We start from the raw sequence: 26,914 nt of genomic DNA on the forward strand, positions 1-26,914 counted from the left end.
CTAGTTAATCCCAATCATTACAGGTGTTTGGCTTGTTGGAAGTGGCTTATTCTGAATTTAGCAGTTAGATAAATTCTAGACTACTCTTGGTTAAAATAAAGTGAGGGAGGGGTTACATTACTGTCAGTGTTTGTGAATGCATGAAGATGGATTGCAGGCATTGGCCATGTCAGTGCATGTCCCTGTTGTCCTGGCGATATATGTTTGGCATCGTACACATGCAGGGCTCCTTCAGCCAAAGAAAGAATTTTTATTGTCCTAAGATTTACCCTCAACAGAGGAACCGTACACACATCTCCCCTTGATGCTGGTAATGCTAGAGTGCATAGTCCTCTCCCACATTAACGAAGTAGGAAAGAAACACATCTGCCACCTATTGCCAATTTTAAGGAAATTAGAAATGTGCTAAAGATAGAATTCTTTGAAAATGCTACTCAAAGGCTAGCAGGTACAGAAATGCTAAATGTCAAAGCAAAGATCAAGCAATAGTTAGTGTGGGGCGCAGTGAAGTGAAAAGTGTTACAGCACATTTAACAAGGCCTAAACTGCCCACCTAGCAGTTCGAAAGCATGTCAAAATGCAAGTAGATAAATAGATACCACTCCGACAGGAAGGTAAACGGCTTTTCTGTGCGCTGCTCTGGTTTTGCCAGAAGCGGCTTAGTCATGCTGGCCACATGACCCGGAAGCTGTCTGCGGACAAACACTGGCTCCCTCGGCCAGTAAAGAGAGATGAGCGCACAACCCCCGAGTCGTCCGCGACTGGACCTAACGGTCAGGGATCCCTTCACCTTTAAATTTTAAATACATTTCAAAGTTCCACTTGTCTAATTTTAGCATGGTTGTCTAACTTTAGCATAATAGCCCTATATCTTGTACAGTAGGATACAGAATAAAAATTCAAACTGAAACAAACAAGCTCATAATAAAAGAAACAGTAAAAAATACAAATGCAGTTAAATAACATCAACATTAATGGTTTCAAAAGCAGCAAGACAGATCTAAATGGCAGAGCAGAGAACACACCCAACAGGCATTCAGCACAGCCTTTGAGCTCAAAAACAGCCAAGTTGCAACGGACCACTCCAGTAGGACCCTACAGTCCTCTCTATAAACCATCCCATAGAACTGGCACCAAAACCAAGAAACCTCTTGCAGCTAGTAGGTGGAGGCATACACAGCATGGCCTCAGATGTTAAAGAAAAAGAACAGAAGTGGGTACATAAAGTGTGTTTTGTTGTTAGCTAAATAGTGTGAGGGGGACTACAGGCAAGCGTTTACTTACCTTTGCCATATGCACTGGTCTGTTTTTGTGTGTGTAACACTAGCATATATTGAAACGCTTGTGTGATGCATGAATATTGCACATATGGAAGTGCAGGTGGAACACTGATACCTGTGGCTTGTGTAACTATTTCAAAATAATCCACTAGCTACACATTAAACAGAAAGATTAAGCTTAAAAGCTTACAGAAGGCATTTTAAGATTTTTAGTCTGGCTAAGAATAAGCAGCCTGCAGTCTCCATCTTGGAACGGCGTCTGTACCGTACTACATGCTTACCTCATGGCTATAACACAAGAGCCTAGGTTTCCCCCTCCCCAGTCATTTGCTTTTGTGTAACAACTTGCCTCATCAAGACTCCTGGGGACCTCACTTGCCAACAATGTGGACATTTTGAACGGTCCTTAAAAAAGGTATTTCCCAACTGGATTTTAAAGTTTCACTGGCTGCCTAGGGTAAAGAAACAGCCAACATTATTTTATACAAGGAAATATTTGGGGAGGTTGTGTGTTGCTAGTGTGATGTCTCTTAGTGGGGTAGTAGTAGAAGATGGATACTGCAGTCAGGGGTGATGGGAATTGTAGACCAAAAACAGCTGGAGACCCAAGTTTGGGAAACCTTGGCTTTCTGAGACTACCACTGTATTAGCTATTTTGGGGGTATACATTACATACATGGGTGAGAATAAAAAGCACATTAACGTTCAGAAGAGAGAAGACCTCAAGCCACTGAAACCAATGAGAAAATTACAAACAATTTTAATTACTGCTGAAACACAAACAATATATACTAAGAAGGGTCAAACTGAAAGACACCAAATAACGCTACTGTACAACAGCATCACATGAAGAGATTGACGAACAGAACAATGCCATGTTTGTGACGATTCCCTTAAACTGAAGACTGAATTCTGCAACAGTACTGAAAACAAGGAGCTGAAACCTGAACTATGTACAATGGTACCTCTGGTTACGAACTTAATTCGTTCCGGAGGTCCGTTCTTAACCTGAAACCGTTCTTAACCTGAGGTACCACTTTAACTAATGAGGCCTCTCACTGCTGCCGCCACACAATTTCTGTTCTCATCCTGAGGTAAAATTCTTAACCTGAGGTACTACTACTGGGTTAGGGGAGTCTGTAACCCAAAGTGTTTGTAACCCGAGGTACCACTGTATTGCTTTTGTTTGCATACCGAGATAGCAGCACTGAGAAACAAAGAGAGACAGCAAAAAAAGCTTATGTTGAGCTAAAAGGGCAAAACACTTTATTCCTAACACAAGATGAGGTCCTACATTATTTCATGCAACAGATTCAGAAGTAAAGCAGTTCTGCATGAAATAAAACCTTTTGAAAATGGTGAAGTGAGCATGGGATGTAAAGCACATTTCAGACATTAGGAGAAACAGTAAGACATCCAAACATGTACTAGTGAGATCCAGCAGAACTGCAGAGCTGAGTCCACACACTTAACATTCTTTAGGCCAGTTCCTACAACTTAAAAAAGTGATTAATACTGTGTTTGTATTGTATGCAATGGTCCACATGTTTTATAGTCACATTTGCTCTGAACTACAGTGAAGAATTTTCCTTTCAAGGAGTTGTAAGTCTTCTATGGTTGTCTACAAAACTTCAGTGTTTGAACAAAATTTCAAGCACTTGCTCTTCAATGTTGCATAAACTTTCAGTCACATAGCCTTCTTTCAGTTTTACAGACCTGTTCTTAACTGATCCTTTCAGCATAGTTCTAGTAATTTGATGTACTCTGTAGCAATAGGTACATTTTTTAAAAAAATACAAGCTGGTGAAAAGGAACAAATATCTAGTTGTGATGCTTACTAGAGTGAGACCATCCAGATGTGGCTCTGCAAGAAGGAGAAGCTGTAACTGCATTATCCATAGAGGGTCTTCACAACTTCTGAGATCCTGGTGTCTTCCAGATGTTTTGGAAGGCAACTCCCATCTGCCACAGCCAGCTGGGACCAATGGTGTTGTCATCCAAAACTTATGGAGGGCAACAGGTTCACAAAGGCTGACTTAAATGTTTAGTTTATCAACAAAGCATGGTTTGAGATATACTTATCTTGGTTAAATGCATGCAAATAAGAATCACTCATGGCTAATTAACATATGATAGGTTATGGCAGATGGGCAAGCCTTTCCTATGTTTGCATTAAAAAAACAAACTTGCTACTCCGGTTTATGTACAAAGTAACCAAAGGCATGCTCCTGGACCCACTTCCATGAATATTATGGAACCTTAAAACACACCCAAGAAGTGTGGAGAAGCTGAGCTCTAACTGAAGAAATAGACATTTACAATAAGATGCCACCACAGACCAGTTGAAGTTGCAGAATGAAGACAAAAAATTGACTTCACTAGCAAAGTTCCATAGCTTTAAATGCAGAAGGACCAATGTATGATTTGGGGGAGAACACACACCAATTTAAAAGCACACTTAAAAATGTTATCACTGTAATCCAGAAGCCATGACAGGGATACAGACTCGAGTCACCTCTCAAAACGCAGCTTTGATTTACAGAGCAAGAAATGTAAAGTCCCACAAAATGTTTAATAGCCCAACACACCTAACATTCATATCCTATATATGTTAAAACTCTGTACACAAGGTTCTAAACCCACCCCATCACCACCCTCAAAAACTCCAGTCCTAGTGACGTGGCAAAAGCTGCAGACAATTCTTAAATTGTCAAGGTGTTGTATTTTACAAAAAAAGCTCTTAGTACTACAAGAGACAAGCCTTAAACGGTTTTTAATGTGCTTTGTAAGAAAGTATTTAATCAAACATTAAAAATGCTGAAGGTTCACTTGAATATATTGTTTATAAACAACAACTAATATTTCTGCACATACATTCCTAATCCACAATACAGAATGTACATTGGTAGAAAAAAGAACGCTCTGAAAAACCCACTCAACTTGGCAATTCTATGCATGTCCCAAACCTTCTCATGACATGCTTAAAAAAAAAAACCACACACAACCCAGCACTTTTGTCAAGACAAGAAAAAAAAAAGTTTTTTTTAAAAAAAACCCTACCAGTCAACTGAGCTATTAGAAAATAGCCAGAAATTCTGTACAATCAGAAAGCCAAAACAGACCAATCCTCAGCACATTGAAATCAAAATCTTTCCACGCTATTCAAGTGAACCTTTTTATTAATAAACACTAAAAAAGAAATTGCTTCAAATTTAAAACGTAACATTTTTTTACGAACCTTACCAATTGCCGCTACTTATAAAAAGGTGTAACCGTACAAATCTGAGGTTCTTATCTTACCGTTAACTCTTAATTACTCTTCAGTTTCCATCTGTTATTTTAGAAGCTTCGTTAGTCAAACAATCTGCTTTATTCACAATGTGAAATAACAAGAAGACTCCCAGTACAAAACAAAATTCAGGATTAGCTGATCCCTAGTTGGGAGTGACTGATGCTTGACTTAATGAAAGTGGATATAGCATCCGTGAAGAGCCAAAGATGCAACAGGGAACAGTGCTCATGACTAAGCAGAAATAATGTCAGATATTTTGCATTGTGTTAAAACAGGATTTTAATTCGCTACAAAATAATGCTCCAGGGCTTGAAAAATAACTAGTCATAGCTTCTGTTCCCAATAAGCCTATGAAGGTTAACTCTGAAGTTACCAGGGTGTGTCTACTTCCACACCACAAGGGGCAGATTCTCTAAGCTGGAACCAGAGAAGTACACATAATAAGAACACACAGGACAATAGGTGGCACTTACTTCTAGGGGAACAGCTGTTGTAAATAATGGCTTACGAATCAAAAGCCACATCAGAAAGCTTGGTAATTTACAACTTGTCGCGAAATTTGTTTGGCCTCTCCACAACTCTACTGTGACCTGATGAACAGCTTTTTTGTGGCTAAACAAACTGGGCTAAAATAGGTCCTACTATTTTTTAAAAAGACTATCCGTTTACCACCAAATTTGTTCTCCTCATATAGTGGTTAAACACACAAAACGAGTAACTGAATGGGGAAATGCAGAGTGATTTCAGTGTTTGAATACACGTGTGTTCTGGTGTTCCATGAAGTTTCATAATTTGTTTTTGTTTTGTTTTTGTTTTCTTTTTTTAAGAAAAATACGGAAAGTGATCCAACTGGGTGGAAACAATGCTCCTCTTCCCTTTTCAAATGAGCTTTCCTTTTTTCTTGGGTGGTCCTTTGTATCCTTTGGCCTTCCTTCTTAAGGTCCGCCTGTCCACTACGGGCACTTCGATTTCCACATCCTCTGAACTGCTGTCTGCGGCTTTCTCAGATGCAGGCTCAGCTGACTCTTCAGACTGTTCATCCAGTTGATTCTTTTGCCCTTCTGGGTGATGCGAGTACGAGATATCCTCCAGTTCAACCATCACTAAAGCGCCCTGGCCTAGAACAACGGGGGCCTCTGGAGTGTCAGAGCCTCCTTCTTCACTCTGCTCCTCCACAGAGGAAGTTGTGTTAGGAGACACATTCTCCGAAATGGTATCTTCCAGAGCCTCAGCGGTTGCTACAGAGTTCGAAAGGCCGTTGTTGGAGGGTTCTTCCTTCTCGGCTGCAGCAACGGGATCTGCATTTGGAACAAGGGTCCTTTTCCTTTGTGTTGCTTGTTGTTCCTCTTCGGGTGGAAGTTCCGCATCTGCCACACTGTCAACCTAATGGATAAAAACAAACTCTTTGTTAAGTCAAAGGCGAGGAAACCTTTTGACAATATTCTGAGGGCCACAGATGAGATTCTTAACTTTGTACGGCATGCTACATTCCAATGGGCTGGATTTAATTATTATTAAATTTTTTATAACATTGCCAATGATTGTACCAACACGGCAGAGAAGAAACTCTTAAGCATCGCTTATATATTTCCCCTCACCTTATCAGAAACGTTGTCATCACTGTCTTCAGTGGATTTTACTGACGAATCAAGGATTAATGGGACAAGCAAGGTTAAAGTTGTTTCCTCTGGATTTTCCAACTGCAGCTTTGACTCTCCATCCACCACTTCACTTCCTGTTTGTCCTTCAGCCACTATTGAGACCTTGATAGCATCTTCCACGAGCTCTCCGTTGAGTGGCTCCACTTCCATTCCCTATAATATGGTATGTACACATTAAAATGGTGCAAAGCCACTTTTATCATGTAAAGTTAACAACAGAGTTCAATACATCATGTATTGTTAACAACAGAGTTCAATACATCACTGACAAGAGTCTCTATTTATAAAAAGCATAGAAAACAACAAAAGGGGGAAAAACATTTGCTTCCTGGTTGGGATGCACACATTATTCAGACAACTCCTTTCCCACTTGTTACAAGTAAAGCTACCTTGCAACAAAGGCACATCCTTTCCAGAGTTTAGATCAGGCATCCCCAAACTGCGGCCCTCCAGATGCTTTGGCCTACAACTCCCATGAGCCCTAGCTAACAGGACCAGTGGTCGGGGAAGATTGGGATTGTAGTCCAAAACATCTGGAGGGCCAAGTTTGGGGATGCCTGGTTTAGATTAATATATAAACTTGACACCATGAAGGGGTCATATGTATCCTAGATTTTTCTAGATGCTTATCTCAGTGCATACAAAGCCTTCTGTCCAAGCAGAGAAGGCAATACCATGGCTTACTCCTCTGTCACACTTGGCAGGAAAAAGGGTCGCTCAAACAGACAAATTGTTCTTAATATATTCAAATCACACCTCTTTATCATCTTGCTTCTCAGATGCAGGGCACATCTGGGGTGCTTCTTGGGCTGGTTGTTTCTGGTTTTCAACTAACACCTCCTGCTCACTTTCAACCACATTTTCTTCCATCTCCATCACCTCTTCCGAACTTTCAGATACACGTGCGTCAGGTTCTGATCTGTGCAGCAGCAAGAAAAATGAATGTGAAATACTCAAGGTACTATAGTATATGTAATATTGAAATGGACACTTTTAGTGTGAGGGACGCAAATGAAATTAGGTAGCGGATAATAAATCAGTGTGACATACAGACAAACCCAACCAGTAACTTCATCCAGTATTCTGTTTCGAATGACACTTAATAAAAATCAATTTATTGCATTTGTTCCTATGAGCAGAAATTATTTATGCCAGCTCCAGACTGCGATGGATGAAGGAGCCTGATCCCGTGGCCTCTTCAGAGAATGAAAGGGGAATGGATCCAGCAGATCCAAGGCTGCCTCTCTCCTATGCTGCCCCCGAAACACCTGCTTTGGGGGCATAGCACTAATGGTGGCAGGCCAAGCCTGTGGAGCTTTCTGCAGGTGAAATAACGGCTTCCACAGTGGAGATTTCCCACCTTGCTAAATGAGCTCTTTTGTACTGCTCTTCTCCACTGGAAAACACCTCAACACAATCCTAACTCCCTCCAGCAAGCAGACCTTGCTCAATGAGGCTACAACCTTATACACACTACCGTATATTTCGCTCCATAAGACGCACCTGACCATAAGACGCACTTACAGGTGAAACTCGAAAAATTAGAATATCGTCGAGAAGTTCATTTATTTCAGTAATTCAACTTAAAAGGTGAAACCAATATAGGAGATAAACTCATGATATGCAAAGCGAGATACGTCAAGCCTTTATTTGTTGCAATTGTGATGATTATGGCGTACCGCTGAAGAAAACCCACTGGCCGCCCCAATTTGTTTACATAAGAACTCACAGATCCATCTGATGCAGGAAAAGGCATTTTATTAGTGAACAAAAGAGAGAATGGCAAATATACATACAAATGCTCAGTTCCCCCACCCGCCCAAAAGGCGGCAACCACCGGGGAAAACATATTTTGTATCTATACACGAAGACGTCATACACAATCAGGAAAATCCCTCTCCCTTCCGACACCCTATTCATCCGCTATAATCCCCTCACCGCACCCGGATAACGATATCTGCTCCATTGTCTTGTACTGTGTCAAAACTGTATACGGTAAATGTCCAGAAACTCATTTGTTTGAGGTTCTTCTCCATCGTCTGTGGGGGGGGGGGGAGAACCCTGTTGTCAACAGTTCTCAACCTTATAATAAAAAACTGATCAGGCTTAAGTAGCCGCTTTGCTTTTCATTAGAACTCTGGCCTGCTCTCTGTTAATGGATGGACTTTAGGGAAAGGGGTGGGGAGAGAAGGGTGTAGGGGTTCCCTGGCTGTATAAGAGACATAAGAGACAAAGGCCATGGGTTCTGGAAGAATTGAGTTTAAGCGGCTCTCCATCCGCTGGCTTTACAGTGAGCCGGGAGGAGGGACCCCTTCTCCCAGCTCGCTGTAAAGCCAGCGGACCGAGGGCCGCTTAAATACTGCGCACGGCTCTCACTTCGCTCCGTAAGACGCACAGACATTTCCCCTTGCTTTTTAAGAGGGAAAATGTGTGTCTTATGGAGCAAAAAATACAGTAAATTGGGTAAAGGCTCCATTCCTATTGAACTCAACCAGACTTAATTTCAAGCAGTCATGTATAGGATCACATTATCAGAATCCTAGATGGGCGAAAAATCAAGGTTAAAAACTTTATTTAGCATGCAGAGTCTCTTAATTCTGATAGGTTAATAGGGAATAAAAAATAAACAATAAACATTAACAAGCCTTTCCTTGCAACAAAAAAACTGTTAAAAACTGTTTTTAATTCTGTATTTGAAATTGTTGAAACTCTCCTGGGGATCTCATGGTGAAGGGCAAATAATCAACTGAATAAATAAATAGTATGAATAATAATAACAACAACAACACAAGAATCAATCACATACCAAGATTTCAATACATCTACAACTATCCAAGTATATATGCTATTCCTTTGTACAATTCAGTACAACAGAGAACCTACATTTCTTATACAACATACACACACACATAAGTATACCTGCTTTCTGGTATATAAAAAACTTCATCTTCAATACTTTCAGGATCTTGGAACCTTTTCCCCAATTTTGGGCGTCTGAGATTATTGCCTCGTGATCGTGCAAAAAGCTGAGCAGCATTAAGTTCTGAGGAGAAGAAAAACCCCACATGCTCAGATCTGAATTCTGGTAAATAATGTCACAAAGCTTGAACATGCCTAGAAACCCAGCCTGCTCTAACCTTGTGCTGCTGGCGCTAGAAATCAAGTATTTTACAGTTTTGTGTAGCCATCTAAAAAAATCAAGTGCTGGTTCCTAGGAATTTGAAGCCTATTTTCTTATGCTTTTTACTACTTTTTGGTACAGGCAGTGGCTCCTCCTTCAGCGACATCCACAGGACCAAAGATTTTACATATGCCTTTGCAGCTTCAGAGGGGAGCACTATAAAAAACTGCCCACTCTCCAAAGCAAATGCAATGGACAGGTAACACTATCATCTGAGCAATCTTCAAATTAAGAATACCTTTACTCTGAGGAGAAGAGCAGACTTGCTGATGATCAATTAAGCAAGGGCACTTGATCAGCAGCACCTATCTGCTGCTTAACCCCTTAATTCCTATGGAAGCAGTAAAGGTGTACTTATAGTTTCTCCATTTTGGCTTTATTTCTGTTAAATAAATCATGAGACGGTGTAATATGTTATGTGCTGTTGTTCACCTGAGGTTGTATTTACCCAATTTGTAGCCCTGCTAAGGAAGAGAAGATTGTTGTTATGTCTTCGTATGTAAAACCACAGAATTCAAAGAGGGCGAACTTTCTTTTTCCCGTGAGTGTGCAAGTTCCACACTGCACTCCTATGCATGTACCATGCACTCAGAAGCAAACTCCATTGAGTTCTATGGGAGTTATTACTAGGTCATTTTATCCTTGAAATAAACCTGCACTTTTACGTACTGTTTTGACAGCGGTGAGTTCAAGGGGCAGCAAGTGGAATCAAGTAAATGAGCCTAAAGCGGAGGGCTGATTGGAGCCTATTTGGCAAATCCTCTACATGGCTAAACTCATTCATTTAGTGAGGGTCAGAGACAATTGGGAGTGTATTAAGAAACTAAGGATTTGTGTTATAATTGGAACAGTTTTGTAACAACTTTTTGGAACCTGAAAAACAATCAAGATTTGCACTCATAACAGATATTCCAGATTATGTAGAGATGTTTTGGAATTAGTTTATATTTTTTTATTTTCTGGATCATAAACTACTCTATTTCTTATTGAGCAATTTAAGTATTCTGAATCTTGGTTCTTATTTGGATTGTACTCAACTCATTTGCATTTTGTGCTTTATTCAATTAAAAAAACCCACCACCTAGGAATACACAAGTTACTAAGCGCTCTACTGTACTTAATTTCTCTCCCCCACCACCCAGGGCTCCATTAAAGTAAGTTAAAATGTGCCAATTTTTTTCATGCATGGTTTTTGACATCTTAAAAAAGAAATCTCTCTTTGGTATTGCACCACTGCAATGCAGAGGCATTCGTTAAAAGTGAAGAACACAAAGCTTAGGTGGTGATGAAGATCCTTGGACTTACGATATTATTGGCACATTTTCTTGCATTCGTATTATTATTCAATTATGGACTGCAAGAAAGTTCTAACAGAAATCATGCAAGCTAGACTTCTTTTACCTTCGGATGTGCCTTCAAATACTTCTAAGCCATCTTTGTTTTTATGAGCATCAGCCTAGAAGAGAGAAACAACAAACTGAAAAATAAATAAATGACACACTACTGAAGATCCTTGGACTTACGATATTATTGGCACATTTTCTTGCATTCGTATTATTATTCAATTATACACACCATCTGGATTTTGACAAAAGTTAATTAAATTCCCTTCATTGTCTGTGTGAAATACTGAGGATACACAAGAGTATTATCTTACCCTTTTACCACCCTGAAAAGCACAAGCTGTGCCAGCTGTTTCCTTCCTTTTCACAGGCAAGCTTATGAAAGGGAGTCAAAGTTTCCCCTCCATCACCTGCCTAAGGCAAAGCCTTCACCCAATTCACCTTTGCCCAGGTGGCTGCTCCATGGCAACAGCCAAAGCTCCCTGAAGAGTCTGTGTGTGCCAGGACTGCTTGAACTCTGGGTTCGGCCGGAGATGCATTTTGGCAAACTTCATGGCACCCACAGGCCCCCTTTTTCTCAGTCTCTATCCTAATCTCATTTCTGTTCATTGTTCTACTTCCACATCTCTCGCCCCATATTTCTTTTCCTGATCCTTTAGAAACTGCTGCTCCCTCACCCCCCTAGTCCCTATACCTTACATCATAATTAAGATGAAGTATGTGTAATTTATATAATCCCATTCTTTCCCATCCCTTCCCATCCCTCCATTTTTCCCCTTTCTCTAGGTCTATTTTAGACCATAAACCCTTGTTCTTTGTGAAGTTATGCTTGTCTAGCAGCACCTTTGGGTAGTTTTGACTAAGAATGTGCCTCTGGATAGGTTAGACTGGACCTTATGGCAACAGCCCTCTGCAGACTCTTGGGCTGGGGAATTGTTTAGGGGAAGTTGTTGCTATTATTGATGTTTACTTTTTGTATCTTTGTTTTAGATCTTATTATGATGTATATGGAACATTTAATTTGGTTGTGTACTTTCTGATGTTTTAGTTTATGACTACTCTTGTTATGTTTGAAATTATGTATCTCTTCCATGTTGTAAGCTGCCTTGAGCATAGTTTGAACTATGAAAAGGCGATATACAAATCAAGTTACGTATGTATGTATGTACAGTACCTTAGAGCTGAACGCCTTGGCACTTGTACTTTTTGACTCCCGAATGCCGCAAACCCGGAAGTGTGTGTTCCGGTTTGCAAATGTTCTTTGGAAGTCGAACGACCAGCCCGGCTTTTTAGTGCTTCCTGGTGTTTCTTCCCACTTCAATAAAACTGCTCAGAAGTTGAAAATAAATTGGACACAAAAAGTTCCAAACAAAAACAGAGAAAACACTTTGTGCACCTACACTTAACTGTGTTTCCCTGGGCTCAGATGCCTGCTCACTTGTGGTGTTCACGGCAGTCTGCAGAAAACTTTCATCAGCCTGGGATCCGATGTTTTCTTTCTGTGAGCCTTCTGTTCTTGGAAAAATTCAGAAAAAGAATATGCAAACGGCAATTTAAAACAGCCTCTCTCCAAGGTCCACATCAGCAACCGTGTATTTTTCAGCACCTCATCCCCTCTGCTCCCCCAGCCATGCTTACACCAGGCCATCATACCTATGCATTTGAAACTTTCTTTCTCCAAAATGCTAGCTACAGTTTTCCGCTGGTGAAGGGTGCCAGTGCCTTCAATTTCCCACAGAAGGTAATGATCCCCTGGATACTGTTCAAAGTATTTCTGGCAAGCTGGGAAAAATATTAACAAAATGGGTTCAGTATTTGCATAATTCTTTACAAAATACTTTTCCTCCTCAACATGATGACAAACTTGTTTAAAAAAAACTTCTCCAAGGAAGTGTTACAGAGAGTCAGCTCAGTCACAGACAGGATAATTGCCCTATATAAAAATATTTTGAATTTTTAAAACTTCTTCTTTCTTTCTTTTTTACTATTTGCAACACCACATCAGCTGTCTCGTGAAAATAAGCACAATTAGTTTTTTCCAATAAGCATTTAGCAGCCTATATCTGTAGGGGCTTCCGGTTCAGCGCCAGCGCCGATCGGCGGGGTCTCGTCTCGTCTCCGAGACGGCCCGTCCCTGCTAGGAGTGGGGAGGGCAGCAAGAGCGACGCTGCGCCCCTTAGAACCCCGGGAAGGGCGTCCCGGGGGCAAATTTTGCTCGGCAGAGCCCCAATCCGGACTCCCCAACTCTCCGGCTAGCTCTAATAAGAGCTCCGGAGCGAGGAGGGTAGAAGTCGCGGGGGCCATTTTGAGCGGCAACGTTATCCTAGTGGGGAGAAGCTTCAAGCCGAAGGCGGAGAGCGCTGGATTCTTCTGAAAATAAAACGATTGGAAATAAGACTGTAAGTAATCTCACGATTTGAATTATAAAACAATTTGGATCTGGGAGAGAGGGGAGAAAAGAGGAAGCCGCCACCACCCCCCACAGCAACAAAAGAGACAGTAAATAGAAACCCGAAGCCGTAAATAGAAGATTTCAATTTAAAAGGATCCCTCAAAGGCATCAAAGAGAATCTCCCCTAAATGCAGGGTAAAAGGGGAGAGAGACTGTGGTTGTGAGTGCCCTGCAGTAAGAGGTAAAGACTAAGAAAAACCTTTCTTTTCCTCGGGAGCCGGCAGCCCAGACAACCCAGTGAGTTGATCAGGATTTATAAGTCAAATTTTTATTTCAATTTGTATTTCTGGACTTTGTGGAAATTCTTTTTTGGTTTAAATGCTTGTGAAATGTGAGTTCGAACTTTATTTTTAATAAGACTTGAAGAATGCAGCCAGCTTGTTAAAATGGAGTCGAGAAAATAAACTGTGATCATATTCCACCCCATGTGACAAGTTTTGACCTTGGCAGGATTGAACTATGTCAACAAAAAGGTATTCGCCTGAGTTCCAGCGGTCTGTTTTGACCTTAATGTGGGAAGCAAGAATAGAACTATGTCAAGAGGAGACACAACGGCAAGAGTTACAGCAACAATTCCAGATGGTGATGGCAGAATATGATTTCTTAGAAGATGAAGCTTTTGAAACTGAAGAAGACGAATGTGAGAATGACAATGATGGTGACTGTGATTTGGAAGGAAAAGATGAAGATGAGGACTGTGATGATTTAACACAAAATGAAGCCCACCACGAAAAAAATGATGACTTTACTCTACAAAAAGTTGGATGGAGTGCCTTTCCTTTGAGGGGGGCACGATTGGTATTACTGGAATTTCAGAATGCCCACAGGGAAGAGGGGAAAAATATGCAGAGAAGAGAAGAAACTCAGGGGTCTTGTATGGAGGCCTGGATGGCAAAAGATTGTAAACAGGGGGTGGGGTGAAGGGAAAGTGAAGTTGTGATTATAAGGATGGATTAACAGGTTTATAACTGGTCTGCTGATTATGGAATTTGCTGGATTGGGGGGGTGGAGCCGGTAATCGGGGATGTAAGGTTAAATTGGGAATAGTTATAGCTTTAAAAGTGAATTGATTTTGGAAAAATGTGAAAATATGGAGGCTTATAGAGGGGGTAAAGATTAGGCACGGGAAGATAAAATGGGAGTTTGATTTTTCAGTGATTTGGACATTAGGTGAAAATGATAATAATCAATTTATAAGTAGTATAAGGTATAAAGGTGTATTTTTATAAAATAAGAAACTGTTGAAGATGATAAAAAAGGGATGAAAACCGGGGAAGGGGGGAGGGTGGGGAAGCCCACAAAATATGGTTTAATAATTATGAATGAAAGAAAGATTTTTTCTGTTTTGTATTGTCTTTTTTTCTTTTTTGATATTTTTTCTTCTTCTCTTTTTTCTCTTTTTTTCTATTTTTACTTTTTTTTTTTGGTATGATAATAGATGGTTGGATGGATGACCTCCTGCGTACTGCCCTGGTTTACTGGAGCTCCCTGGTGGCAGGGGGGGGGGGGTTGGGGGACAGGGGAGGGGGAGGAGGACAGAAATCCAAGCATAAAATGGACCATCTCTGACTGTTCACTTACATGGGATACTTCTGTGGCAGGGGAGGACCCATGGAGGGGGGTGGGAAGGAGGTGGAAAAGGTGTTTATGTATGTACCGTTTTTTTGTAATTTGTAAAATTAATAAAAATTATGTTTAAAAAAAAAATAGCAGCCTATATCTGTAAATCTGTTTTTTGCCTTCGTGAACAGCTAAGAAGGCACCTTTTAATTAATGAATGTTTTGGAAAGTTGTTTGTTCACTATGCATTTGGATATCGTAACTAAACTTTGCATGATAGGACCTGGTCTCAAGGAGTTGGGTTTCTCACTAGGATTGGATAAAACTGGGTGCTATGCAGAATCAAGATGGTGGCCTGAACCTTTCAAAACTATATTGGTTTTAATCCAGTTCCTGGGATCAAGGAGAAGGTTTTCATCTATGTTTGGATACAATTGGATGTCATTTTGAAACAGGGTGGCAGGTGGAACCTTTCAAAACTACTGATTTTAACCACCAATTTCAAAATTGCAGATTTTTGTTTGCCTTTTAGAATTCCCAAGCAACACGGGGTACAAGGCTGCTAGTACAGTGGTGCCTCGCTTAACGAATGCCCTGCTTAACGAAATTTCCGCTTAACGAAAGGTTTTTTTCTAGCGGAGGTTGCCTCGCTAGACGAATGCGTTTTACGAAAAATTCGTCTAGCGAATCGTGGTTTCCCATAGGAATGCATTGAAATTCAATTAATGCGTTCCTATGGGCGAAAAAAAATTCAATGCATTCCTATGGGATTCGCTAGACGAATTTTTCGTTATAAGAAAAGACCTGTGGAACGAATTAAATTCGTCTAGCGAGGCACCACTGTACTATATACCGTATTGGCCTGAATATAAGCCTCACTTTCCCCCCAAATTCCGACCATGAAAAGTTAAAGTGTGGCTTATATTCGTGACCTTATGGTGCACGGCAAGGCGGCGTCTGCCCCGTGCGTAGTCTCCCGACCTCTCCCCGCAAGGCTGGGAAGGGAGAGAGCGAGGAAGGGGAAAGGCCACCAGCAATGAAGCGTGGCTACACACACACACACACACACACACACACACACACACACACGCAAGGAGCAGCAAGGAAGGGAGCAGCTTATATTAGGGTATTTTTTCTCTTCCCCCCCCTCCAATTTTAAAGGTGTGGCTTATGTTTGGGTGTGGCTTATATTCAGGCCAATACGGTAACTGAAAGCAATGCTAAAGTAACAGGAGCTTTAGCATCTATGGAATGCCACCAATTTAACTTTTGGGACCCTGACCCAAGGGAGCAGTAAGCATATCTGCAATTCTTTCTCTTCTATTGCCACACCCAAGGGATTTCAGACCCTAAACTTTCAGAACAGCTCTTTCGTGGCAGACTGCATGTCTTATCTTAATTGCCTAGTCAGGTCTTTGGAGTATGCAAAAGGATACAGCCAAGTCTAATTCAAGTAAAACCAACAGGAATGCAAAAGAGCCGATCCGGTAACTCAGATATGAAACATTTATGTAAAAAACCTATCTTCTTAACAATTCTCCAAGTTGTGTGCAATACCGTTTTGAGGCATTTGCCCGATTCTGATGTACTTGTTTGAAAGTTATGAACAGAGAAATTATATGAGGACCACAAACCAATATTCCCATTCAGTATTTCCACAGGTCAAGTAAAACAAAAACATACAAATCTCCCAAACTAGCCGCTGGGACTCAAAAATGTAGAACCCCCAGTGATGAGTGCAGAAGGAAATGGGGTGTTTAATGACTGTAGCTGCTTCAAGGAAGGGAGGGAACATTCAGGACAAGGATGGAGAACTTGTGTCCTTCCTGTTGTTGCTGCACTGGCCATGCTGGCTTGGGCTGATGGGAGCTGGGAAGTCAACATCACCTGGAGGGCCACAGGCTTCCCAATCATGATACAGAATATATTTCATTTGTCTAAGAGAACTGCTATATCTTGGGCTTTTCTCTCTTCTTCCTTGCCTGTGTACTTCCTGCTTTCTTCCCACCATAGGCACCAACTCTAAGGGGCCCAGGTCCCTTGGGCAAAACACACAGTTCCAAACTTTGCCAATTGGGATGCCTCTGATGATATAGTCAGCCAATTTGTCATGACTGTTCCCACGATGGGAGGCGCAGGTTTTGCCCTATGTTCAGAAACCTTCTGAATCAAGATGCTGGTCAGAACCATTTCAAACAGTGCTGATTCGGACGCCTCTGAAGATACTGCCGCCCAATTCAGCACTGTGGTTCCTGAGATAAAGGAGGTTTCTGTCTCTGTTTGGATATAATTGGATGGCCTTTTATGCAGAACCCTAGAAACTATAAAAAAAAAATACATTATCCGTATCAGTATGGTTTGATGCAATGAGACGAACGGAAGGGCTTACCAACACGCATAAAAGACGTGAGTGGGAACCGCAGGCCAAGAGCATCTTCTGTGAAAGAATCCACAAAATCTTCCAGGATCAGGAGCCCAAAATCTTTCCCTCGATGTTTCTTCCTCACAAACATTGTGTCAAGGACCGGAAGCTGGTAGCTCTGGGTCAGAAAGGCATTGCATATGCTTCCTGAAATCATAACAGCAGCTCTGATTAGCATTCATTCCGTTGCTGTGTCCAAGGTGTTCTTCAAAGACAACTAAGCAACCCTTTCTCTCTGCCCTGCATGCATTTCTGTAACATCCCCAAAATCATTATCTGGACAGCTTATGAACTTAGCAACTTACTGTATATTTTTGGTTATGCACCTCAAAAATGTTCTTTTTTAAATTTATTTTTGCACCTTCTTCTCTAAACCCCACCCCACCCCCCAAAAAAGAAAAGCTTCACTGTTGCCCAGGCATATAACTTCTGCTTTGATCAGCTCATTACTTTTCTTTGCTCTCTGGGTTCAAGTTGTATCTAAAACATTGCTGCTAGTAAAAGGTAAAGGTAAAGGACCCCTGGATGGTTAAGTCCAGTCAAAGCTGACTACGGGGTTGCGGTGCTCATCTCTGCTTTCAGGCCGAGGGAGCCAGTGTTTGTCCACAGATAGCTTTCTGGGTCATGTGGCCGGCATGACTAAACCACTTCTGGCGCAATGGGACACCATGACAAAAACCAGAGTGCACGGAAATGCCATTTACTTTCCTGCCACAGCGGTACCTATTTATCTACTTGCACTGGCGTGCTTTCGAACTGCTAGGGAGGCAGGAGCTGGGACAGAGCAACAGGAGCTCACCCCGTTGTGCGGATTCAAACTGCCAACCTTCTGACCGGCAAGCCCAAGAGGCTCAGTGGTTTAGACCACAGCGCCAACCACATCCCTGCTATTGCTGTTAGTCCTACATTAACATTGGCAAGTATCGACTTTTTACCTTTCTGTTCTTACCACACTACTCTTTCTTCTGGGAGTGCCAGGCTAACATAACAAACCTGGGATGCAATTAGGGGTGGCAAGGTAACTTACTGCAGAACCTTATCCTCGCTACTTCTAGTCTCAGGTGATGGCAAGGGGTCATCCTTGGGTCTGCCAACTTATCTGGATGATTTTATAGCAATCACTTTCCTACCCACAAAGAGGAACAATTTAAAAACAACAACAGGCTACAAATCCCTGAAACCAACGGTAAACTCCAAATATACTTTGAAATAGTGTCTTCCGTTCACGAAGGTCAAAGTATCAACAGGAATAAACACACAAAAAGACTGCCATCTGCTTACTGCCTTCCCCTAAGATGCAGTTAGCTACAACAGGCTAGAAACCCATCTGCCCAAGTATCAAGTTTCCAACAGACATCAAGGCTATATAACATATCACACTTGGCAACCAAAGTCCCTGGAAATTAATCCATTCGGCCCCCCAAAATACAGCAAGTGCAATTAGTTTTGCAGGCATCCACTGTAGGTTTATTTGTGGAATTAAGATTGGCAAGATGTTAAAGTAAGTATTTTTTTATATACTGTTATGCTTTTAAAATGAACTTTATTGTCCTTTCAGTGTCTGGCAAACACCTCATTATTTTCCCAAGCTTCAAAGATGCCATTTTAATTCTGCTTTCTATTTTATGCTGGTTTTATAATGTTATGCCTTTCAGTTTGTGCATCGCCTCCATTGCCACTGCCACTTATCACCCTTGAACGCAAAAATGCAAGAGAACTACAGGCATGGTTCTCAAACAATGTAAAAATATGGACTTTGTTTCTCTCTGCCTTGCATTAAACAGCATTTTGTGATTTTATTTTAAAAGGGAAGTCTTACCTGGAAGCTTAACAGAATAAAAACCAATTGCCTCTCCATTCTTCCATAGTATTTTTGCATAATCATCGCTACCGTGACAGAGGAATGGAAATTCATTTCCCTCCATTTCTTGCTGGCGATAAATCATTTTATTTAGCACATAAAGGACCACTCTCTCTCCAATGGAGTTCACCTATAGTAAACAAATAGAAAGAATATGACTATGATTGAAGAAGAAGAAAATATTGTTCCAAAAAGGCCATGTGGCTAAATTTTGCTGAAACCCACATCCCTACTTTCAAGGTAGCAAAGTGGGGTAGATTAATTTTTTTTTCTAAAAATATGTTTTGGTTTTGTGGTTATGACACACTATGTTATTCTGTTTGTTCTTATCTTCATTTGAAAACTACCTCAAGTGAACTGTAAAACTTTAGATAATATAAACATAATACATACACCATAAAACCAGGAATTAGATGAACACATGACGACAGGGCAAACCCACATTAGAGTGTTAATTTATTTGTCAGTTGTTAAATTTGTATCCTACCTTTCCCGCAAAACAGTGCTCACTATGAAATGAATTTTGAAATGGTTCAGCTATTGTCACTTTTTTCATGAGACTATGGGACCTGGAGGTCTGGGGAGAGGGCTGCTGATTATGTGAGGCAGCCTGACCACAGAATTTGCTGAGAAAAAAAGCTGTATCAGCTGGGTCATCTTAAATCCGTAGTGTATACATGCTTTTTAAAAAAAGAGTCAGCTTCCTGCAACACATACAAGATGCTTGCACCGCAACCCGAAAACAATCAGAATTATAGAAAGCGCTACCTACAGATCTGTGTGCATGGACACACACCAATGCTGTTCCAAGCAAATATGAATTAAGACACTCTGAATACATTATGCAGTATCTCTGTTTGGATTAGATGGCTCCTCAGATTACACACACACTTAACAGAACAAAAGCTTTACTTACCTGCAGAAGTCCTTCTCTGGAAGGGACAGATGTTCTCATAATATCATCAATAGACCACCACTGATCAGCAAGGAACAAGGCAACAGCTTGAATGAGAAAAGAGAAATATGAAGCTTGGGCGATGGTGCCGGTTTCCAATGGCCTTAATTATGTTGAGTAAGTGTAAAGTTGCATAAAAGTAGGTAACAATGTTACTACAGGTTGTTGTTTTTTTAAAAAAAATCTACACCAGTTGATTGTAATTTATCTCTAAGAAGTTCCCAAAAATTAAAACTGTCATCAAAGAACAGTTAAAAACAGGTACTGTATTTTAAAATATTAAAATCTGGTTAAAATAAACAGTAGCTTAAAAAAACAACCAGAAATATAAAACACATGTAATTTTTGTATGTCTGTCTGGAGAGACTTGCTCAACCAAAACATTCTAAGCAGGTGCTAGGATGAATATAGTGAAGGTGTCAGTATTTCCACTGCCACTATTGCAGAGGCTCACGTGATCGGATGATTTCATTTGTTATCACTGTGTGTGTGAGCGGAAGTCAAGCCGACAAACTACTCTCTTTGCTCTCTGTCCAGCTAGAAATCTAGAGAGGATATGTGAGAAGCAGCTCACACAAAATGCTATGTTTCTTTTGCTATAAATAATAAAATACTTGATACCACAATTCCTACACAAATTTGCTTTCGCTGACTCTGCTAATATGCTTTATATCATGCACATGTTTGTTTGGATGTGTGCCCAAGGACTCCGGCAAGCGGCAACTGCCTGATGTCAACTTTGGGAGTTCCAAAGTGTATCTGGGGGACACACACAAAAAGATAAATTTCTTGTGTGGAACAAGTATTCTGTCTCATCTGTAATCGTCCTGCGAACCAAAGATGCCAAGGTTGCAAATATGGAGTAGGGCAATCCTCCAAACAGACTAGTCCCAAACTGCTACTTTAATAGAGAACGTATTTCTAACTTGGGAGGAGTTTTGAGTCCACTGCGGCATCAGCTCTGACAGGCTTATGCCAGCCAGAGCAGAAGTGGGGATTGAGTCTTCCTTTTGGCAACGCCAGATCCTGGCTGCTGTAGCTGAGGGACTGAGGGACTGGACCCCTTGGGGGATTGGAATCTGAAGATGCCGAAGCTCTACCGGCACCCTGTTGTTTTGAGAGTCTTCTTGCTTTCCACCTGCTGGTACATCTGCTGAGGTGCAGCTCCCTGCCTTCAAGCAGCAGTCCTCTCTGCAGGTGGAGAGGTACCTATGTACCTAATCCTAATCCTTGACCTCCTCCACAAACCCTCATCATTAGGAGCATTGGGATTGTGCTCTAAGGGTTATTTTTATTCACAGTGAACACTTGTTCAACGCATGTCTACAAGCATTACATTTCAGTCCTTGCCACTAGCCAAAAGGGTTCAGCAGGAGGGGCAAGTGTGGGGAGAGGAGAAGCTAGCTGGCCTTTACAGTAGCGTTGATGGACATAGGCCCTCCTTCAAGCTGCAACAACAAACCATGGCCGGTTATGAGGACGAGCCAGATTGCTACCTCTTCGCCTCGGTGTGCAAGGAAAAGAGATTCAAAGCTCCTTTTCTTGGCTTGCTCTTAAGGGCAGTTTCCTGTTTTGTCCGAAGTTGGGAAACTGTGGGTTGGGTGAAAAAGGGACACCATGGTTTGAAACAACCAGAAACAGAAGCTTTGAACCTCTTCTGTTCTTGGGTGGAGATGGAACGCACGACATCAAGGCTCATCCTTGTAACATCCAACCATAGTTTGTGGTTACATCTGAACTTCAGGCTCTTTGCTTCCATTCAGTAATGGCAATCTGCTCCTGTTTCAAAAAAAAAAAAGGGGGGGGGGTATGGCAGCACTACCGATATTCCATTCCACAGCCAGGGATGTTCTCTGGGATAACCTCCTTAGGTTGCATAATCTGTCAGTGTGCCCACAAGGCAACACAAGACAGACAGGTGGCAGGTCTTTCCTACAGACCAAACATTACGCAGCTGGAGCTGGAGAAAGCTGAATATTCGCCTAGCCAGCTGCTCCGCACCCTGGCTTCAGTACCAACTGAAATGCACAATTACAGAGAGATTCAAGAGCAAGAGCAAGAAATAAGTAAGCATAGTAAAAATAAAAAGACTCAGAGCAGAACACTACAACACTGAAACAAAAATTTAAGTGAAACCTGTGATCAAATCTTCTGGCGCAAACAAAGCAAGGACTTTGTGTCTTTCCTCTCCGCCATAAAGGGGGATGAAGCCTACTGTGGATAGAAGAATTGGGATCTGGGGAGTGGAGGCAGGAAGGAGAAGAAAAACATTATCATCTTTTCATGTTCTTCTGCTGTAAAATTGTTAGCACAGTCACACATTAAAATATGCTACAGAAGAGTTATTTGTTCTGCTGCAGTCGTCAATGGTTTCTTTAAAGAAAGAACCCAACCAGTATCAATTTACCAAGGACAAGCCAGGATCCAAGAATGAAAGATTTAGCTGTGGCATTAAATTACAAAGAGAAAAGCAAAACAAAAAGTTGGAAATTGTGAGTGATGGATTGGGAGGGGGGTCCATCTCCTTAATTCCCCTATGACACTGGTCTTTTAAAAAAACAAAAACAGACAAACAAACAACTGGGCCCTCAGCACCTCCAAAACAGCCTTTCCCAACCTTCAATCCCTAGGTGTTGTTGGACTATAAATCCCATCATCCCTAGATGTGGTCAGGGATGCTGGGAGTTGAGGTCCAACAACATCTGGGGACCAAAAGCTGGGAAAGGCTGATCCAGAACGCACAATGCCTGTGACACAGGCCATATATACCCCATCTGACAAATGCTGGGAGAGTAAAAGGCTCTGAGTATTGAAAGCCATTATAAATGTACAACTAAAGTCCACTGTTAACAGACATATAAAACACCAAGATGCCAAGCTAATTCTCAAGTCTTACTTTGACGTTACTGGCAAGAGACAGGAACTCTGGGTTATCTGGATCCCCACACCTGAGATCAGACATATAATCTTCTCCAGAACTTTCCAGGTCTTCATGAGTGTAGTTTTCCAGTAAGTCCACAGGGAAGGCCATCCCCTTGAAACAGAGGACACGTTTTATTGCTATTGCAGGCAGACAACTAAATCATAAGAATGCAAGTTTTATTTGATTTCAACTCCAAGGCTATAAAATTTAGGAGAGGATCTCAATTACATCCCAATCTAGTCCAGCAAATACAGTGGAACCTCAGTTTACGAACACCTCGGTTTATGAATTTTCAGTTTACGAACACCGCGAACCCATCTGGAACGGATTAATTCACTTTCCATTACTTTCAATGGGAAAGTTCGCTTCAGTTTATGAACACTTCAGTTTATGAACAGACTTCCGGAACCAATTGTGTTCATAAACCGAGGTACCACTGTACAAGCATGCCTACTCACATATATATGAACTGCAAAAATTTATTTGCGACATTATTTTTCCTTTCAGTATCTTGTGCCTCATGTTCCACCATGGACAAACATACTGGCTGCAATCAGGCTACGTGGGCTTTCAAAAAGCATTTTACGAAGTCCCTAACCAGCAGTGATTAGTATTTAACACTAATCACTGTATTTACTAGTAAACTCAACAGCGGGAAGAGTTGTTTACATTTTTATATCCAGAGCTCACGGCAATTAAAACTAATGAAATTAACACAAATATGATAAGAGGATGTGCACTGATTGCTTCCTTTTGTTTAACCAGCAACCAGCCAGCAAGAGTAAATATAGCCTCACAATGGAGAAAAATAAGAAGCAAAGTCTCCCAAGGATCTGCACTGGGACTGTTCTTACTCAGTTTCCTCATAATTAAGTCAGAGTAAGCGCCCAAATTTGTGGAGGACCCAAAATAATCCAGGATGGTGAAAATCCAAGCAAACTGCAAAGACCTTCAAATAAGGACCTCTCCAAACAGAGCAGACAGGCAACCACAAGGCAAATGAGATTCAAAGGATGCATACAGAGACAAGGCGGAACTGCTCAACACCTACTTTGCCTCTATCTTCACCCAAAAGGAAAGCAGTGCCTGAAGTTAGTGGTAAGAGAATAAATGATGCGGGGAGGGAGCTACAGCCCAAGACAGGAAGAGAGGTGGGTAAAGGAACACCTAGCTACTTTAAATAAATTCAAATCTCCAAGCCTTGATGAGAAGCACTGTGAGGTTCCTGATTAGCAGGGGGTTAGAATAGATCAGGCATCCCCAAACTTTGGCCCTCCAGATGTTTTGGCCTACAGCTCCCATGATCCCTAGCTAACAGGGCCAGTGGTTGGGGAAGATGGGAATTGTAGTCCAAAACATCTGGAGGGCCGAAGTTTGGGGATGCCTGGAATAGATGACCCTTCTAACTCTACAATTCTATGATTTTAAACTGGGGCAAAAAATAAAAACGCTATCCTCACACATGTACTGACGAGATTTGCTGTTCACTGTTACTATATCCAGTCAAGTGAGACAGCTCGGCAGTACAATTCTTTCGTCATTTCTCAAAACGGGCTGAATTTGTGCAGCTCCCAAAAATGAAATAGTTATAGGAATTCTAAGGTCTCAAATATAGAATAAATGTTGATAATTGAAGGTAAACACACATACCTAAGTATATAAACCACATGTCTAAAATACCGTAGTACAGGAGAGCAATCCAAAAGCCATCTTGGCTCTCTGAAAGGCTAAGTATTTCCTCTGCCTCCTTAATCCCCCTTGCCTGAGAACACGGAGGCAGAAGGAATCCCTCTCCTAGATCTATGAACCTCCTTTGTATTAACTGTCATCGTTTGCCCAGATGCTCTGCATTGAGGGATGTCTGACCTGCATTCTGGTTGTCTTATCAAATGCTGGTGTTTTGTGTAAACTGTCTGGAACTATGTAAAACTTGCTAAATCCTCAGGAATATCACCCCTTGGCCTGCCTGAGCCACAGTAACCTCGCCTTATGTGTGATGTAATTTCTGGCTCTTTGTAGAGGGGGTGTCCTTTTTTCTCCACACCAAAATGCAAACCCTTAAAAGGGATGTCCCTTCTTGGTTCTGGGTCTCTCTTGCCTCCTTGCTAGGAGGGGAGGGAACTCAGTTGCAACAGAAAAATAAAAGATCTGCCTTGCTTTCACTGCCTCCTGCCTCCATCTATTCATCTCTTACCCATCATGGATTTAGGGGGCTCTGTCCCTTGGGGAGTCGGGCAGCAAAAGCCAACCACCCCTATTTTTCTATATCAAAAGCAAGGAGGAATAAAACCTCAACAGAAGTCTGCAAACGATATGGCATAGACAACACTTGTAATATATCCTGTTTTCCTGGTACTGTAGCTCACTCCCACAAGTGGTACACTTAAGAAGGGAAATTTGTTATTATGGTTAACACAGTGCCTACACCTAGTACAGCTGCAATTTTGATATTTCATTAATAATGTAAGCTATCCAAAGAACATTTTTAGGCAGCATATATGCCCTTGCTTACAGTGCATAGTGTACGTATACCCTTATTATGGACAAATGGTTCACACAAAGCTTTGACAAGATACCAGAAGCTCCTTCTCCCAACTCCAACTGAAGGCAGCAAGTACAATGGCAGCTTTGCATTTAGGAAAGTGACACGACTGCCAAGTTCCATGCAGGCCCCTTTCCATAAAAAGACAATTAAGGTAGGATTAAGGAGGAAATAGTTTGCATTACGTAGCACCAGGAACTAGTGATGGTATGAAGCCTAGGAGGCAGATTAACAGTTTCATGACATTTTATTCGTAACACCCTGCCCTCCTTCTTCCAAAGAGAATAGAGCAGCTAAAGGTATGGTGCCCAAACAGTCTGGTTTGCTTGCAGTGTTAAGACCTACTCAGTTTTAGTAGTTGTTATGTACTAAGCTTGGATCCTAGAACAATAGGCAAGTAGGATCCTAGAATGCAACAACTGATTGGCCTGCAGGAAAAGACCAATCAGGCTCCAGGCGGGAAGCAGAATCAGCCAATCAGACATGACTCATTCTGTAAATAATGTATATAAAAGCCTGAGGGTGGGGTTAGGGTTGGGGCATTTCATTCACTGTTTTACAAGCTGCAATAAAGAGCATGAAGTCACTACATGACTCAATGTATATTTCAGTAGTGTAACTCGGTCATGTATTTTCAAAACTGTACTCTAAACCTAAACGCTCAAGGCTGAAGTTCACTAGAGTAGAACAGTGAAGCTGAAGAACTGGAAGCAAATAAAAATCACTCTGCACTGTATACAACCAAACTAAAGGACATCCAATAAAAAAAGTGGGAGAGGGCAAGAACCTGCACATTACAATGGAAGTTTCCATCAGGCTTACACAACAGTGAAATATGCAAACCAGCTGCCCCATCAAAATCCCTCTAGGTCATCATCATTCCTGACATTTTTAGAATAAAGCAGAACTGAAGCAGAAAATGAACAGCAGCAACTGCTTAACTGCTGCACTCCGGCTTCATTTTCAATTACGGAAACGTTCCAGGAGAAGAAAAATGTGCTTCATTTGTGTGTTTGTAATGAACCAGAAGTCTGCATTTGCATTTCAGGAACACAAGTCAATAGTTCTTCCTCAGCTTCTGCTTCTTTCACAGCACCAGAAAATCTAAATGAATTCCTGTCATATATTTCATTCCAATACCTAGTGTAAAAAAAATTGTTAAGTTCTCTTATTTCAATCTTTCACAATTCTCAGGTCAAACACACTGGCTTTGCTTCCAGGATTTGGTGAGACAAACAAGATTCACCAGACAACATACACACTTCAATAAATACTTTTCTAGGAAAGGTGCTTCATTGTCATGATCATCAATAATCTTAATAGGTACTGCTTTACTTTAAACAGGGCGTAGGGTTTTTCCAGTCCTGAACACTATCCATTACAAAAGTGAACTCACTGCAATAAACAAATTTCATCTGTGACTTTTATGCCTGTTTGTAAAT

General features: G+C 41.3%; 1 protein-coding gene across 5 annotated transcripts in view; it reads right to left on the minus strand.

Annotated features, from left to right (window-relative positions):
- Positions 1-2,870: 2,870 nt before the first annotated feature.
- FAM169A (family with sequence similarity 169 member A) overlaps positions 2,871-26,914 on the minus strand; it is an 82,351-nt gene continuing 58,307 nt past the window's right edge. For all 5 annotated transcript variants that reach the window (XM_060280229.1, XM_060280230.1, XM_060280228.1 and 2 more), the window contains 12 exons: positions 22,904-23,041; positions 22,144-22,243; positions 19,969-20,054; positions 19,011-19,182; positions 17,159-17,338; positions 12,411-12,539; positions 12,158-12,267; positions 10,816-10,870; positions 9,153-9,276; positions 6,990-7,152; positions 6,171-6,386; positions 2,871-5,955 (listed from right to left, as the gene is read on the minus strand). In XM_060280229.1, the coding sequence (XP_060136212.1) occupies positions 5,452-5,955; positions 6,171-6,386; positions 6,990-7,152; positions 9,153-9,276; positions 10,816-10,870; positions 12,158-12,267; positions 12,411-12,539; positions 17,159-17,338; positions 19,011-19,182; positions 19,969-20,054; positions 22,144-22,243; positions 22,904-23,041 (1,977 nt within the window). In that variant the 3' untranslated portion in view covers positions 2,871-5,451. The remainder of the gene's footprint in view (positions 5,956-6,170; positions 6,387-6,989; positions 7,153-9,152; positions 9,277-10,815; positions 10,871-12,157; positions 12,268-12,410; positions 12,540-17,158; positions 17,339-19,010; positions 19,183-19,968; positions 20,055-22,143; positions 22,244-22,903; positions 23,042-26,914) is intronic.

This window comes from Zootoca vivipara, chromosome 11 (genome assembly GCF_963506605.1).
Source record: "Zootoca vivipara chromosome 11, rZooViv1.1, whole genome shotgun sequence".
NCBI lineage: Eukaryota > Metazoa > Chordata > Lepidosauria > Squamata > Lacertidae > Zootoca > Zootoca vivipara.